The following is a 17,884-nucleotide window of genomic DNA, read 5'->3' as shown; positions in this document are numbered from 1 at the left end:
TCAGAAACAGCTGGTTTAGAGTGTGGTACAGGCATCTTCATAGTTTTGAAAATTCCTTATGCTAATGTAAAGCCAGGGCTGAGAAATACCATACCGGCAAGTAGGAGAAACTGGAATCCTCTAAAATTTTATTAACTCATTTGCAGATATTTGTTAAAAGACAAACAATGGTAAAGACGAACAATGGTGGTTTAAAAAAAAAAAAAAAGTCCAACAAATGGGAGCAAAAGGAAGATCACTAAAAAGTCTCACTGGGGACAGACTGCAGGGTACGGGACAGGCACCCTCACCCTGGCTGGCCAGCAGGCAGAACACAGGGCACAATGAGGGCCCAACTGCCAACAGCAATAGACCAGAGAGATATTTGCACATTAAGGGAGGGGGAAGGAATCCAAAAGAATTGTGAATGATCTGTTAAAGTTTGCCCACTCAGTTGCAAATGTCATGGGGCCCGCAGCCTGAGCAGGCAGTTAGGAGGTCCCCTGGATGGATGGAGAGACACCTGCTGGGCCCTCAACCCCTATGTTGGAGACCCCAGCATTGGTCAGAGGGGGCCACCATGGCAACCAGGCAGACAGAACCACACTCAAAGAAATAAAAGATTCTCAGGCCCTAACCAGGATGGTCAATCTCCTGCTGAAATATGGATATGTGTCCCCAGAAACTTGGGAGTCGATTTTCTGTGTCAGACCTCTCTAGTCAGGCTACTATACCTCGGAGGGGGGGGGGCGGCAGTGATGAGGTGGCCCCTAAGAACTTAAAAGTATTCTCTTAGAGCTGAGTTATGAAATCAATATTTAATAGATCAGAAGAGTCACTCTAAAGAGAACAAATGGCTCTTTAATCAGAGCAAGATAGATCATTTAACTAAAAAGTAAGAAATTATCCATCAAAAGGGCAATCCTCAGCCACAGAAGCAAAGGAAACAAAGAAAGACACTGTTCTTGGGCTCACTAAGCTCCACACTGGGGACACGGTGCCCTGGTCAAGGAACTCAACCCGACTATCCTCAGCCTCCACTGCTTCCACCTTAGTGTGGGCCCCCATCATACCTGGATTATCAGAAGGTCTCCTAACTGGGCTCCCTGTTTCTGCCTTTGCTACATTAGCCAATGTGACCCTATCACAACAGGAGGTAAATCATGCTTTTTTTTTTCCTGCCTAAACCCTCCAGGGATCCCCCTCTCAGAGAAAAAGCCAAAGTCCTCACAACAGCCTATATTTGGCCTTCTGTGACCTGGATCCCCCCACCTCTGGGAATCATCTCTTCCTGCTCAGCCCTGTACCACCACCACCTCTACCTTCTACCCCCTACACCCTATTCCCACTCCCATCCCATCCTACCTCCCTGATGGTCTTTTAACCAGGTAAGCCCTCCTGCCACAGGGCCTTTGCACTTGCTATTAGTGTTCTAGAATGTTCTTCCCCTGGGTATTCACATGGCTCCACGCTTGAGTCCTTCGGGTCTTTACTTCAGGTTGGAGGCCTGTCCTGGACACTTTACTTAAAATAACAAATTCTCCCACCCCTCACAACTCATACCCCCCCTTCCCCACTTTTATTTTTCCCCTTATCCCTTATCACCACCTATATATTTCACTAATTTGAATATATTATATCTCCTCCCATTGGAATATAAGTTCATAAGGGCAGGGATGTGGGCTGGTTTTGCTCAATGTTGTATTCCTAGTGCCTAGACCAATGCCTGGAAATTAGGAATTTAATGACTATTTGTTGACAAATGAAAAAATCAATCGACCCAAGTATCTAGGGCGTCTCTGCTGTGCTGGTGGCTTCACCCGGCTTTTGAAGCTAAATGACTCAAATATGAGTTGATTTGGGGTAACTACCATTTCCATAGCAATGTTTCCATGATAACTTGGTCTCCCATTAGGTAAAGCAGGAGAAAATCCGCTGGTCAGAAGACATGTAGCCTGGTCCCACCCAAAGTTTCTGTAATGAGGAGTAACAGAAGCAGCATGGCAATTTATCACTTGTTCGTCTCACTTAGGTCTTCAGACGGCAAACAGCTCTGAAGGCAGTGAGTTCCTGGTCTTAACTGTGGGAGGCCTGGCCACCTGCTCAGAGCCCAGCCTTCCTCCTAACTCCCGGAGCTTGGAGCTTAGCCTGGCTTCTCTTCCAAACCCTGCAGGTTGTGTTTAGGGAGAGCAGATAGCAGTCACCTAGCACATGGGAATCTGACAGTCCAAGCAGAAGCTGTTCCCCAGTGGCTGGGTAGGGCGTGAGGTGCTGTCATAGGTCGCATCACTGAGGCACAGATTTGAATCCAGCAGGTTCGCAGCGGAACTGCGGCTGTCGCTGGGCAGGGCTGCTGTCTCCTCCCGGGGCTGCCGCCTCTTCCATCCCCTGCAAGCACAACAGAGGTCCGTCTGTGGAAAACTGCCCACCCCAGCGCCCCAACCTCTGGTCCTGACAGCACGGGCATGGAGGGCTAGCCATTCTGGGTTTCTTTCAGAGGAAGTTCAGGGTTATTCAATTACCTGGTGAGTCACAAAGATCTGCTTTCCAAACCAGTTTTCCTGTCATCGCCGCTGGTGCCTACCATCCCCCGAGGAGGAGTAAGTCAGGGACAGGGCTGGTCCTCAAGGAGACTACCACCACCTCCTCACGGACTCCAGCACTTCGCCCTGCATTCTCAAGTGGGTTGTGGGATAACATGCTGTGGAGTCAGGGGACCTGGGTTCAAATCCCAGTGCTGCCTCTTTCTGGCTGAGAGACCCTTAAAGAATATTTGTTTGTAAAATGGTTTTGCAGGAGAGTTCTGTAGATCAAATCATGGAGGTGATGTCAGGTGTCTGTATCCGATCTAGAGCATGAGGATCACTCAACGTCTAAGTGGTAGGAATGAGAAGCAGACGTCAGTCCAGGATCTGTGGGTGTTTGGCTGCTAAATGCCATCCCTAAAGTCAGAGGGGTGTAGGCAAAGGCTGAGGCCCTGAGACTGGAGCACTGGGGAAGGCTTCACAGGACAGGGAAGAGGATGAGGGGTTACCACAGAGAACAACAGACTACGGTTCAGTCATCTCTCCCTTCACAGCCCACTTCACACGTTCATCTGAACAGCACATGTCCTCATGCTGAGGTATGAAGACTGACTTGGTCATTCTTGTGAGTCCATGGTCTGTACAAGATCATTCCTTCTACGCATGTCCAGTTTGCTTCCAGGTCTTAGGGGGGCTGGCACAGAGTCCACCTTCCTTCTTACAATCTTTTTTTTTTTTTCCGGTACTTCCTTTATCAGTTTTAAAATTTGTCTTTAGTTATCTTTACTTTTTATTTTTTAAATGAAAAATACATTCAAGTTCAAAAGATACAAAAGGTATATAATAAAAATCTTCTGCCCACCCCTGTCCTCCAAACACCCAGTTCCCAGACCCCAAAGCAAACAATGTTACCTTGCAACCAACTATTTCCATCTACTTACAGAAATAACCTACGGATATATAAGGAAATGTATTTATTTTCTTTTAAAGTATAGCATATAAAATAGTTATGCCCTTTTCCCCCACCTTGGTAAAATTCCATATTGCTATATAAAGAGTCTTCTTGTCTTCTTCTTCTTCTTTTTTTTAAATGACTGACACCTATAGTTTTAAAGCCTTCAGATAACTGCAATTTATCAGAAATCACCTGTCAGCATGAGTACCTAAAAGGTCAAATTTTCTTTCCAGGGGTTCCAGAATAGGAGCCATTAAAAGCAACATTTTTCAAGAAAGCCCTTTTTCTGGGATTACAGGTCCCACCTGCCCTGTCAGTACTTCAGTTCAGATAAAGAACACAGCTCAGGGACTTGATGGTATCCCCACCTGCAGCCTTGTACCAATTCTGTGGCTGGCACCTGCTACTCCAATTGGCTCACATGGGAGTTCACAACTGGGCCAGGTGATAAAAAAAAAATTATCAAAACTAGATGTGGAATACCAACAGATACAATGAACACCATCGGTTTAAAGCTGAACCTAATTTGCTAAATCCTTACCTGTTTTCAATCTTTTTTTCAAGATTTTTCTCCTCAAGGGAACCACTCTGAATCAAAACTGAAAACCACATTTTCTAAAAGTGCTAGGTTAAACAAAAGCAGAATCAAGTTGTCTAACCAAATGCCAAAATTCGATTTCAGGGCACAGTTGCTCTAAAAGCCACTCAGAGGCCTTACGTTTAACTTCCCAGAGTGAAGGCGTTGACACGATTTAGATTAAGTATCTGCAATTGGTATGAGGTCAGGACTAAGATACTAAATACTGAGCATACTGCCCCTCTTAGTCCTAGGCTTCAGGTACCTATGTTTAAGGTGTGAAAGCAGAGACGTCAATACAATCATCATTAATCTGGTGAACAGAAACGGAATTCTGAGCTGTCTTCTGCAGATATTTTTGGTACGAGCTGCCAGGACCACTTTCTAAATACACTGGTATTTAGGTCTTTAAGACCTGGAGAGCCTTATTGGAAAGGGGTTCTCTCTGAAAAGGTGAGCTCCTCCCAAGCCCACCAGGAGGAATTTGATCAGTCTGGGAAGTGATGAACAAGGCTTCCAGGGTACTGAGGACCCTACGCAGGGTTCTGGGAGCAAGAACCTGGAGAGGGGTCTGGACCTGGGGACCAGGGTGGATTGGGGGAGCACTACCCACAGTAGGTAGAAGAAGGTGAAAGAGCCATGCCAAAGCAGGATGTCCTGCCTGACTGGACCCTAAGTGTGGGTTCTTTAATTTTCCACAGCACAGCTGGTAAGAAGTTCTTATGGCTTAAATCCTTCATCTTACTGCTTGTCACATCATCACAGAGGATATTTATTGTTCTTGCTCCTGCCATGCTTTGGGCTTAGGGTTTTTGTCATTCAATTCTCATAGGATTTCTGTGAAGGGGGATAACTAGATTCCACTGCAGACAGAAAACACTCTCAGAGAGATTAAATGACTAGCTCAAGGTCACACGGTGTTTGGGAAAGTGGCTATCATTTATTAAATACCTACTTCTGTTCTTTTTTTTTTTTTTCTCTCTTCCCATGTTATCTATAGAGGGAGTACTGCAAAATGACTGATGATTTTACTTACTGGTTAATCTAACACTCTCAAAAATTCAATAAAATCTAAGTAGGCCTGTCCTGCCATTGAGGAAATGGAGGCTCAGAGGCGGGTTGGTGAATTGTCCGAGGTCATTCAGGAGAGAAGCCAGGCTGTGAACCCTAGCTCCAGCACACTGCCTTTCTCACTGTAATGCTGGGTCAGCTTCCCCACTGTGCTTGCAGACAAGTCCAACAACTCAGCAGTTATTAAGCCCTGAGAGCCATTTCCTGCAGCGCCTGAAAATTTAAATCACGACCAAAACAAGGTCTGGTGCATCTGGCCCCTTTCAAATTAGAAAGCACTTCCAGATAGGCTGATGCAACTCACAGCAACAGAATACCCCATGTTTCTAAGCCCCTTTGAAGGGAGCTTCGTAGGGACGTCTGGCCTTGTCTTAGGCAGACTTCTGGTACAAGTTCACCCAAGGAAGTAAAACTGTTCTTCAAATTAGATAGGCCCCTGGAGCAGTACTGGAGCTCCATCTCTGCCACAGGAATGATGGGATTGGGACATCCTGGGAACGGGGCCAAGTGGGAGGAACCAATGATCCCTAGAAAGGCTTTAGCCATGACCCAATCCAATTAACTTGGCCCTCGCCCAGAGGCCTCAGATGAATGCAGATGCTCAGCAGGTTTCTCCAGGTTCCTGCTCCTAGCTACCGAGCACAGCATCCTTCTGTATTCTGCTCCCAAGTCTACTTCACTTCCCAGAGCTTACTACAGGAGGAATTTTGTTGCTTCTACATGCAACCAAGTGGAACTTCCCATGTCACAGGCTAACCCTGACCACCTGGAATTTAACATTTGACTTGACGTTGGTCCCTGTAGTTCTGCCAGGGCCATTCTGACAGCAACTGAAACCCGTGTATATTTGCATGGAGGTGGGAGTTGGAGGGAAGGGGAAACCACTGGGTTTTGGCTCTTTTCCTCTCTCCCTCGTATCACTATGGCAATGTTACACTTTTCCTGCTTCCCCCATTGAGACAGCAGCGCAGCCCATAAATAGCCAGGCACATGGTGACAGGACAGTAGGTTCTCACCTTTCCCAACAGAACTGAATGCAGAGAGGGGACTTTCAGAGATTCCCTTTGCACCAGCTTCATGCCCAGTGCACAAAGCAGAATGGAATACCTATCGTTCTAGCAGTGGGCACCTGGGAAAAGTGGTGGGGTTTTTGAGAAGCAGGGAAACGGCACCCAATGTAGTCTGGTTTAAATTAGCACAGATCTGAGCCAAATCCCCATTGACTCTCAGCTCTATCACTCAGTTTGTATATCTTGGGCAAAAGATACTAGATATCTCTGATCCTTTTAATTCACCTATAAAAAGGAGATAGAGTCTCCAGATTTATTGAGGACAAGCACATGAAGTCCATTTTAAGACCTTCCAACCATTTTCTTTCCTCCCTCACATACCCTTTAAAAGAACCTCTCCATCTCATGCCTACCCCATCCCCAATCCACAGCTGATCTGTCCAACTTGGGTCAGGTGTCCCCCACTAGCCTAAGGAACCCTGTGAACTAATAAAAGATGTCTGGGCCATTTTAGACATACTGGAAGGTGCTGAGAAAACCGAGCCACTGGATGTAAAAAAAAATAAATAAATAAAAATTTTTTAAAAAGGGAAAAAAGAATGAAACAGATTCATAAAGAAAAGAAGCTGACCTAGATTAGAAAGCCTCACATAGAAGGCAAGCTTGGTTCCAGATGGGACTTTGGCCTCGTGTGGGATTCACCAGGTCCCTGTACCCATCCATGATCCTTTATATGGCAAATGAGGATGGTTTGAGCTGTCTGATTTCTGGCAACCAACAGCGACAGACCCTAAGAGAGATGGTGTGAAGTACTTTACTCAAGTACCTATTATGTGTCAGGTGCTAGACTCACAGTAGCTATTATTTCAAAACATCTCACTCACAATTTACTGCTATACACCTAATAGTTATGGAAGATACTAACATAAGCAGATACTCAGTGGGACTACCTGAATGCTTAGTCAGACTAGATCGGTTCATGAACGATGTCTATGGCAACTGTAGAAGGAAGATTAGGACAGTGAACACACTCTTCTACTTTTTTTTTTTATATAAGTCTTTCACATTAAATAAATGCCTCCTTGACTACTAAAGAAAAAAATAATTATCATATCCCACTGAAGCTGAGAAATAAAGCAACCTGTTTATTTTTTTAAAAGATAAACATGACTGATCTGCACTAATTATAACATTTGAATAAAACAATGTTCAACATTCTTAGTCTATAAATAACTAATACCCTATTTTGCTTATTCTGTTAGCCAAAGATAAGACTGCAAATGAGAAAACTGGATAATTCTTATTGATTTAAAGGTATTAGACACGGTATTTGATTTTGAGGAAATGAAGACCTAAATAGGAAAAAAAAAACCCAAAAAACGCCTATAGCAATGAAATTGGTAAAGAATGACATTTAAAGGTCGGTACATAAATTTTACATGCTTGACTTGACAGACTGGAACATTTTTCAAGTCCTTAATTATGAGAACAGCAGCAAAACGTAAGACAATTAAAACCTGGCATTTGAGGGTCTGCTGTGTTGTTACGAACACATACGTGACAACGATTATCAGTGAAGCCCCGGAAACTATTTCCCACTACTACTCTATGCATGCCAACGTGCACGGATTTTGCTGCACTTCCAAATGTGTTCCCTTGTTCTGGGTTTAAACTGTACCTTTAGATACAACAGCCTGAGAATCACAGGGCTATAGAGCATGGCTGCAGACCCAGTCTCACTGCGGGACAATTACAGCACATCAGTAAGCCCGTTTGTAATGAAAATAGCAAAACCAGGCTCAAGTGGGCGCCCTCATGTTATAAATACATCACGTATCAAGATTATAAATTATAGAAATAAAGACAAATAATGGCATGAAGGGCATGATAGTTTATTTTTAAAAAACTGTACCACACTGATCATGATGACCAGCATACACATTATGATGGCTTTTCTCTTGGGTATTAACATTGCAGTATTTTTGTATACTGAAATGTTTCAATAGGACCAAGAACGTTAGAGAAATAAAGATCTTAGATGAAAATGAACACTAATAATTCTGGTGTCCGACCCCCAAAGAATTCATTTAAACCCCTTACGAATCAGTGGCATTATAATGTTATGTAGTTATGAAGAACAAAATTTCTCTTCTAAGTAGGCAGCAAGAACTTACTCCTCCTTGTACTTTAGTTTTTATAATTTAAGCATGTCCACCCTGGCTAAAGCACAATCATAAAGACACCTCAGATAATTTCCATGCTACCAATGCACAATTTTAGTGATTTAGGAAAAAAAAAAAAAAATCAAACCACCATCAAAATAAAGAGGCAAATAAAACTGATTTTCAAATCATTTGAAAAGCATAGTGCTTATCTGTCCAATACAGACTCAAACTTAAATCAAATGCTAAAATTATAATCTCCAAACTTCTGCAGTAAAGTTAAAATATATATATGGGTTTTGTTTATAGAAGTGTATTTTGCAATCAACAAGAGGAAGTTACTTTTGAGAGAACGATATATTTGGTTACAATTCCATGTATCTGGAGTAAAGACGAAGCCACATGATGTTAAATCTGGCTCTAAGTTACCTAAGGTATAAAATTTTGATCAAAATTATGACACTCTGATCTTAAAAATTCAACCCATATGAGATGATTTTTTAGAGTAAATATGCTATTGAGTAATTATTTCAGTAATCCTTTCTTTTTTGACTGTCTGTAAATTGACCCTTTCTCTTTTAATCAATGTGACTCCCCAAAATTTCAAACCGACCTCTTTACTTCTGTGTTACCATTTCAATACCCAGGGACTTCTGAGGCAGCATAAGTCTGACTTCATAAAAACAGTAGATACTTTAACCTTTCAGTGACAATTTATAAATCTGTAAACTCAAAAATCACATTATTTATAGCTCCGCAACTATAAAAACATTGAGAGATTTTTTGGCATCTGAAGCCAGAATCTCTTTGTGCTTTTTAAATTAAGCTGCTTTTGAATCTTTTTGGTATTTATCAGCCATTCATATTTCCCTTATAATAATAAAATAATATATTTAAAACAATTTTAAGGTTAAATGTCCTGGGGGCTTATCAATAGTTTAAAAAAAATTATTATTATTTTTTTCCTTCAGCATTTGGAATAGTAGAAATTATTTCTGGTCCCTCTTTAGATCAACCAACACTACTTTCAATCACGTATAACACTGAATTTTACAGACATCCCTGAAAAGTTTTTGATTAAGTAAACGAGTGAATCACAGTGGAGTCTCAATCAGTTAACAGTGTAGATCCATTAAAAAAAAAAAAAAAAAACTGAATATTAAAATCTTCAAGCTAGAAGGAAAGAAAGAAAGAGAGAAGAAAACCCTCCGAAGAATTAAAACCGAGTATGTGTCATCACTGATTCTGTGCTTGTGTCCCCAACTGATCAGACTCCTCCTCCTCTGTGTTCTAAGACATTTTCGTGTCATTCTCCACGCCAAGTTTCCAGGACACTTGCGTGAAGAGGCTATGCTACCACAGCGTCTAAGGGAACAGGGTGGCACCATTTCTCCTCTAACAGACTTTGTGTCCAAAGATGAGCATCGGGCCTCCCTCAATGGTGCTCACCAGCATGTACCAGGAGACAAAACTGGCCGTGCAGGTGGAGGACAGCTGATCCGCCCACCCCGCCCAGCGCCAATATGAGGTTACCAACAGGTCTGTCGTTATGTGCACTGGCCTTTCACTCTTTCGATCAGAAAAGTTGTGGTTACTTTAAAAAAAAAGGGGGGGGGGGGGGGAGTGGAGAAATGAAAAACCAAGAGTTTAAAGGCACAAAGTCGCATAGCTGCTCTAGTTGGAGTTTGTAAACAGAGAATAGGTTGAATTTAGGTAATCCCAATCTATGAGAGTAAAAAGGCATCCACAGCAGGCTTCCATCCAGCCAGCTGCTTTGAGACCCTTCATGGGTTTTGAGGTCTACAAAGTATGCACTAAAATACCCATACTTCAAAAAGCAATAAGGCAAATAGTATAATCATTATTCCAAAAGTTACAATGGTAGTGTAGGCATACATAGTATAATTTAGTTACAATGTGTGGTACTGTTTCTATTATATACCCATATTAACTGCTTCTTTCCTACATAATTACATATTCAGCCGTGCTTCACCAGACACAAAACCATCCTTGTACCACCACTGACAGTTGGCAATAGCTCTTTGATGGCAGTTTTTACTCTGCTGTAGAAATATCCTTGAACTGAAAAAAGTCCACAACCCAATGTCCAGTCATTAAACACTATCATATTTGTGAAGAGCTTCTTCCAACTTCTGTGTCACTTTTTGGAAAAATATTATTTGCTGTTGTAAGAAATGCTGCATCTGTGATTTAAAGTCTCTTACTCGGATTTGATGGAAGTGGTGAATTTCAGCCAAAGTGGCAAAGGAAATAGTGTTACAGCGATCTTGAATGCCATCGGCCTTCTGCAGCTCCATCTTCCCTTCTTCCACGTGTCGCCTACTCTCCTTTACTTTGGTAAGAGCTCCTGTAGTTAAAAAAAAATTAATTAAGTACATATACGTATGTATCCCAATGGCACAGCTACACAGCAAACAGACTCTCGAGCATTATAAATACTTGCCCACGCTATTTAAGGCCCTCTGGAACTTAAAGGGATAACCATTATTAAAAAACTAAGGAATCTGATAGGGTTTCTCAAAACCCCTCCACTGCTGTGATTTCACTACTCTAAACCAGCACTTGTCAAGTAAGTGACCAAGTATCTACAGTGTATTTCATCTCCTCCGAGTAGAGAGACTGTATGGAACAGATCATAAACTGCAGCAAGGGGCTATCTCTAAACATACAAAGCAAGAAACTGGATTTTTACTTAAGAGAAAGGGTGTGACACCATGACACACACCTGTAACAAGAAAGTTATCTATAAACACATTACCCCAGAGAAGGTAAAAATCTACTTCCTAAGAAAGTCTCCCGGAAGAATTCTTACATAAGATTCTAGAATTAGACTCTGATAACATGTTAGTGCCAGCTTTGTGTTTTAGTAATCAGGCCATGTCAGGGAGGGGCCTTAGAAATGACGGCAGTCTGCAATGGGAAGCCTCCCTCAGTGGAGTTGGCCAATGAAGGGGCAATTCCATGTTCCACCAGGAGACCCACCCCGGAGCACTGAGCCCTTGTGAAGGAAGAGTTTACCACCTTTCCTTGAGGGGTTTAAGGATCAAGGAGCTTTGAGTTTGCTTTAGTGATAACCTGGGAATAAAGCCAGCGGGGCGATAGCCTCTTGTCAAGTAATGTCACCAGAGGGTATATGCAAGCACGGTCGCTCTGGCAGGTGCCACATGAGGGCGGATTGCCCCCAAAAGCATCATTACATGAAGACACAGAGAGCTAAAGATGTTTAGGTGTAGGAAACAAAGGATCTTCACAGGTTCTTGGAAATGAACGATGATGAAGCTCAAATCACTTGAACATGGCCAGCTCAAGAATTCTAATCTTCCAACTCTATCCAGCACTTACTCTAATAACCCATGACCAAAGGGGAGAGAGAAATGTCCCAGACACCTGGCTGGGCAGGTGTTTAGGAGGAGGTGCGAAAGCTGTTTAGGAGGAGGTGCGAAAGCGGAGGAATTCTGGTTCAGAAATGTTCAGTTTTAGTCAATGGTGAAATACACAAGGGGAAAAACCCTATTCTAAATTTCTTCACATCTCCTAAATAATACAGTTAGACCTAGCATTACATAAAACCCTCAGGGGGTAAAAAATGTGCTTGTTTTTGGGAGGCGTTTTTGGCAAAGCTCAAAAACCTGAGAAATTAAAGGTGTTATACATACATTTACAGGTATGTATGTACATTTTCATTTCTTTGTTCTAAATGAGGTCTTTAAGTGAAAAGCAGTAGAGACTTCCACCTTACCCCACAGCAGAGATGCGGGGTCTCCTCTGTAGAGAGAAATCATTTGCATTAACATGGCTTCAAGAAGACCCCTGAGCAATCCCATCAGGATGCCATCCCTCTGGAAGTGGACACTTGACACCTATCTGCCACTGCCAGCAGGACTAGCGAAGTCACAAAATCTGCCTGCTTGTCATTTATACTAAATTTATACTCCTCCCAAAAACAGAAAGAAATTTTTATAGCAAATTTATCTTTCTTATACTTGTTTAAGCTTACAATTTATATACAAAAATTAAAGTCAAAAGAACCAGGAAAGCATATGAGACAGAAATAAAGGAAAATTTTTTCAAAAAGATGACTGAGAATATGCAATTATGAAATACATGTTTAAATTGGCAAAAAGAAAGACAGAATGAGAGGAAACGGGAAGTTAAGAGACTCAGATGATTTGACTATTTTATCGTGATTCCACTCCCAGGTGCCAGAGCGCACTGGGACAACAGTGAGGACACGCAGTGTCCCACCCTGCACATCCATGATGTGTCTCTGTGGCATGCTGCATGGATTATTCGTTCCAGCTTCTACAGCCTGGAGAATAGAGTCCTGCAGACAGGACTTCTGAGGCCTGACCGGGAGCTTGGTGAACGTCAACAAAGTTGCAGCTTGTCCAACTCTAAATGAGATCACCAAATTCTTAGAAGCGACCCGCTAGTATATGGAATTACAGATGTGCTGCTTTAAAAACCAACCTAACATTGATTAAGTCTCAAGTTCTCACAATTTATCACACAGGCATACATTTTTAAAACTCTTGGACACAACGGCAAGCATTAAATCTCTCTGAGGCTTAAGGACCTTTGGCATTTAATACCTGTTAAGTTTTTTAAGTGTACTTCCCAAAGGAGTCAACGGGCATTTAAGATTCATTTTTCCCCCAAGTATGAATTTACAAGTAACACAAATGTTGCTACCTTCAAAGTCCCCCAAAGGCTCAGCTCTGTGGCAAGGATCTGAATTCGTTCAACAAACATTTATGGAAGACCTGATGTGTACAGAGCATAGTGCTACAAGGAGATTCAAATATTTCAGCATTCAAGACCTCACTCCCCACCCACCCCCGACCCCGTTCCTTCTTAAGGAAGCCACTTGGCAAAGCACACAGAGGACAGGCACACAATCAGGACATGCAGTGAAACAGAACCACAAAGGACATAATTCTGCATGGAAGTTAAATGGATCTTTCTCCAAGATAATAAGTAAAACTGTATCACAAGAGAAAATGCTCAGAGGACCTACTACATGCCAGACACTGGGCTAAGGACAAGGTTGGGAGTGGGAAGTGAGCAGGGAACAGGCATATATAAAAAGTAAATAGTAGCTTCCAAAAATAGGAATAATATATGCTAGACACTATGCTAAAATGTGTATGGAACCACAAAAGACCCTGAATAGCCAAAGCAATCTTGAAAAAGAACAACAAAGCTAGAAGTATCACAATTCCAGATTTCAAGATATACTACTACAAAGCTGTATTAATCAAAAACAGTATGGTACTGGCACAAAAATAGACACATAGGTCAGTGGAACAGAATAGAGTCTAGATATAAACTCAAATTTTTATGGTCCATTATTACAAAGGAGGCAAGAATTTATAATGGGAAGAAAACAACAAACAGTGCTGGGAAAACGGGACAGCTATATGCAAAACAATGAAATTGGACCATTTTCATATACCATGAACAAAAATAAACCCCAAATGGATTAAAGACCTAAATGTGAGAAGTGAAACCATAAAATTCCTAGAAGAGAACACAGGCAGTAATTTCTTTGACATCAGTGGTAGACACTATTTCTAGACATGTCTTCTCTGGCAAGGGAAACAAAAGCAAAATTAAACTATTGGCACTACAGCATAACAATAAGTTTTTGCACAGCAAAGGAAACTATCAACAAAAAGCCTACCTACCGAATCAGATATTTGCAAATGATACTTCTGATAAGGGGTTTTTAATACCTAAAATATATAAAGGACTTCTACAACACCAAAAAAAAAAAATAATAATAATCCAATTAAAAAATGAGCAGAGGACCTGGACTGACATTTTCCCAAAGACAATATATAGAAGGCCAACAGAGACATGAAAAGATGCTCAACATCACACATCATAAGAGGAAATGTAAATTAAAACTGAACTGAAATGAAATGAAATATCATTTTATATCTGTCAGAATGACTAAAATAAAAAAACCACAAGAAATATCAAGTATTGGCGAGGATGTGGAGAAAAGGGAATTCTCACACACTGTTTGTTAGGAATGCGAACTGGTGTAGCTACTGTACAAAACAGTATGGAGATTCCTAAAAAAATTAAAAATAGAATTACCACATGATCCAGTAATTCCACTGTTGGGTATTTGCCCAAAGAAAATGAAAACACTAATCTGAAAAGATATATGCACCCTTATGTTTATTGCAGCATTACTTACAATAGCCAAGATGTGGAAGCAACCTGAAAGTCCTTGACAGAATGGATTAAAAAGATGTGTGTACACACACACACACTTAGCCATAAAAATTAAATCTTGCCGTTTACAACAACCCGGATGGAGCAAGAAGGTATAATGCTAAGTAAAATAAGTGAGCCAGAGAGGCACAAATACCATATGCTCTCACTCATATGTGGAATTTAAGAAACAAAGGGAAAAAAGAAACAAACAAAACAGACTCTTAAATACAGAGAACAAACTGGTGGTTGCCAATTTGTTGGGGAGGTGGATGGGTATGGGTAAAACAGAGCAGTAAATAATGTACAGTATTGTTGAATCATTATACTGTACAGCTGACACTAATGTAACACTGTATGTTAATTATACGTGTGTGTGTGTGTGTGTGTGTGTGTGTGTGTGTGTGTAGGCACTTTTCATATGCTATCACTATCACTAACCCTATTGCAATTTTACAACAGATATTATTTTTACAAGAAAAGTGGGAAAGCTACTCAACCTCTTTGAGTATCAAATTGGCCAGGTAACCAGATCAGATGTGGAGATGGAATGTGAATGCATTACTGACTTCAAAGCAAACACTATTTGGAAATATTTAGAAAAGAAACTGAAGCCTGAATGGGCAAAAAAAGCCAGGCGGGCCTAGGTGAGCAGGGTGCGAGGGATAAAAGCTGGGCAGCTGAGAATCAGCTATGTCTTCCCCACAGGCTTCCCCACAGGCCTCCCCACGTGCCCCATACTTGTGGCTGAGGCTCCGGTAGCAGCCTTCTCACCTTCCTCATCAAGTCCCTGGCTTCTATTTTGATATGCAACTCAGAAGGCCTTGGAGGAACTATATAGTTTTTGAAAATTTCCCTCTAGAATCTTATTAATCTCACTGAATTCACTAACTGTGCCTTCTGTAAAGCAATTTAATATTTATAAGATGTCTGATTTTCTTGTCTTTGTAACAACACGTAGGTGCCACAGAACAAAACACTGAAAAAGCAGCAAGTACTTCACAATTTTGAAAAATATGAGCCCAAACGTACATGGAAGGGAAGGGGTGTCTTTGACTTGTCCTCTCTGCTTAGATCCTATTGAAAGATTATATAAGTTAAGAACTACAACCAAAAATAGTAACACACAATCACTTTAGGGATACAGAGGCTGATAGAGTTGGACATCCCAGCAAAAAAATTACTTTATTTGCAAACAAGGAAGGACAGAACAAACCATTAAGGAGAGTAAGGACCCAAAGGCCAATTCCACTTGGAATTTTGGTTTAACACACTTATTGCAATTCAAATCCATTAGCATAATATATCAGGATTACGGCAGCAGAGATGTAAGAGTTTTTTTTTTTTTAAAGAGACAGAGTTCCTGTTTTGGGGGCTCAAATTATTTTTTAGGGTGACTTCCCTGCCGGAAACAATTAAAGACCTATACAAAACAGCATACGAATGTACCGAACAGCACACTTCAAAGGTACAAACTCTGGTAGAATAGTGAGTGCCATGTATAAGGAGTTGTGAGATTATACCATGAATTAAGAGCAAATTTTGAAACAAATTCCTTTTTAACTGAAATGTAGCTAAACTGATTTACTCCAGATCTGCTTTCAGAAAAAAGATGATTAACAACAAAACAAGCTGATGGCGAAATACTTTTCAAAAAAAATCATCAGGAGGGGGCACCTGGGTAGCTCAGTGTGTTAAGCCTCTGCCTTCGGCTCAGGTCATGATCCCAGGGTCCTGGGTTAGAGCGCTACATTGGGTTTTCTGCTCAGCAGGGAGCCTGCTACCCCCGCCCCCTCCCGCCTGCCTCTCTGCCAGCCTGTGATTGCTCTCTCTCTGTCAAATAAATAAAATCTTTAAAAAAAAATCATTAAGAGTTCCTCAATATATCCTGAATTGAAGTGACAGTGGCCCGGGTCCCTCTAGGAGCACACAGTTGCTGGTTGTTAAAGTTCAGGATGATAGCAACATCCTAAGCCAATTAAAAAATACATGTTATCTTTTGTAAAATATTTTGCAAAGTTTTTTAAAAAATATATTATTTCCTTTAAGAAAAAGGCCATTCTGGTTTTAAATATTCATCTCACAACCCTCCAGCTAGTTTTTCTGTTTACCTTTTAACACCTGGGAAGAGTTTAGTGTGATTTAACACATGGGAAGAGTTTAGTGTGATTTCTTTCTTTCGAGAAAGATAAAGTCCAATTATTCAGTAGGCTACTTATAGAAGGTAACTAACTGACTGGTTTACTGCCTGGGAGGAAACGGAAAAGAAGTGACAGCTTTGAAAAGCTCAAGCTGTCCATCTGAACAAATCACAAGGGTGCTTCAGCTCTTGGGGTGTGACAGACAGAACTACTTTCTGGGGTTCCCCAGAAGCTTCTCTCAAACCTCCCTCCGCCCACTGTGCTTCTAAACCCTGCATCCTGTCAAGATGAGCATGGAAACAGGTTTCTCCCATAGAAATGTTATTATCAACCCTGGTGGGATGTAAATGACATAGTATTATTAGAACTAGAATTTGGGTTTTGTCATAGGCGGCTGTGTTCCCACAGTTCATGTGGCAATTCTCAAAGTGGGAATTCTCTGCATGTGTTTCTACATGTCACACATTTTTGTATTTAAGAAAGGCAGAGATAGACAGATTTTCAATCAGGTTTAGCCTCTAAGGAGTGAGAGACTGGAGAGAAAAAATTACCGGGACAGAGTTCGATCAGTACACACTTGCTACTTTTAGGATGGTTTTAAAAATTAATGTGTAGCTGCCTGAGAAACAAGAGCAGAGGTCTGGAACCAGCCGCAGAGCTGGAACAAGGCATTACGGCATCATCTAAGCATTCTCTCAGCTGCACTGTTTCTTACCAAACCCAAGAGGAGTGTAAATAAAAGTCAAAAATGTTGCCCAAAATCTAAAGAACAAAGGGAACACACATTTTTATCATGGAATAAATATAAAAACAGGCGAAAGTTTTCTAAACCCATACTTTCTAAGTGGCTGATTTAGGAGGACTCTGCCTCCTGCCGGCCCCCTCCCCTCATAAACACCGTCCTGCCACATGGCCTTCAAAACAGAAAAAGGAAATGAAAGAACACAGCAGAGAAATGACTCCCGAAAGTCGAAGGTCCAAAGTGGTCACTGCTGGATTAAACAAGAGCCCCCGCAATACCCACGGGTAGGACAAGTTTTAAAACAAAAGAAAATTAGGTGTGATGAGAGAGAAAAACATTTTAGAATGGGACTATAAGTACAACTATGAAAGTGTTTCTTGGACTAATGGGCAGACATTGGGCAGTGTGCATCTGGAATGATACATGAGCTAAAATTTTATTATGAAAAGAAAACGTTGGCAAGGATTTAACTCTGA

The 17,884-nt window shown here is 41.4% G+C and overlaps 1 protein-coding gene across 1 annotated transcript in view; it reads right to left on the bottom strand.

Moving 5' to 3' along the window:
* Positions 1-7,236: 7,236 nt before the first annotated feature.
* SNX18 (sorting nexin 18) overlaps positions 7,237-17,884 on the bottom strand; it is a 30,123-nt gene continuing 19,475 nt past the window's right edge. The window contains exon 2 of the mRNA XM_059417116.1: positions 7,237-10,647. Within this exon, the coding sequence (XP_059273099.1) occupies positions 10,394-10,647 (254 nt within the window). The 3' untranslated portion in view covers positions 7,237-10,393. The remainder of the gene's footprint in view (positions 10,648-17,884) is intronic.

This window comes from Mustela nigripes, chromosome 12 (genome assembly GCF_022355385.1).
Source record: "Mustela nigripes isolate SB6536 chromosome 12, MUSNIG.SB6536, whole genome shotgun sequence".
Lineage (NCBI taxonomy): Eukaryota > Metazoa > Chordata > Mammalia > Carnivora > Mustelidae > Mustela > Mustela nigripes.
Note: the sequence above shows the minus strand (reverse complement) of the source record. Positions and strands in the feature narration are given on the sequence as shown.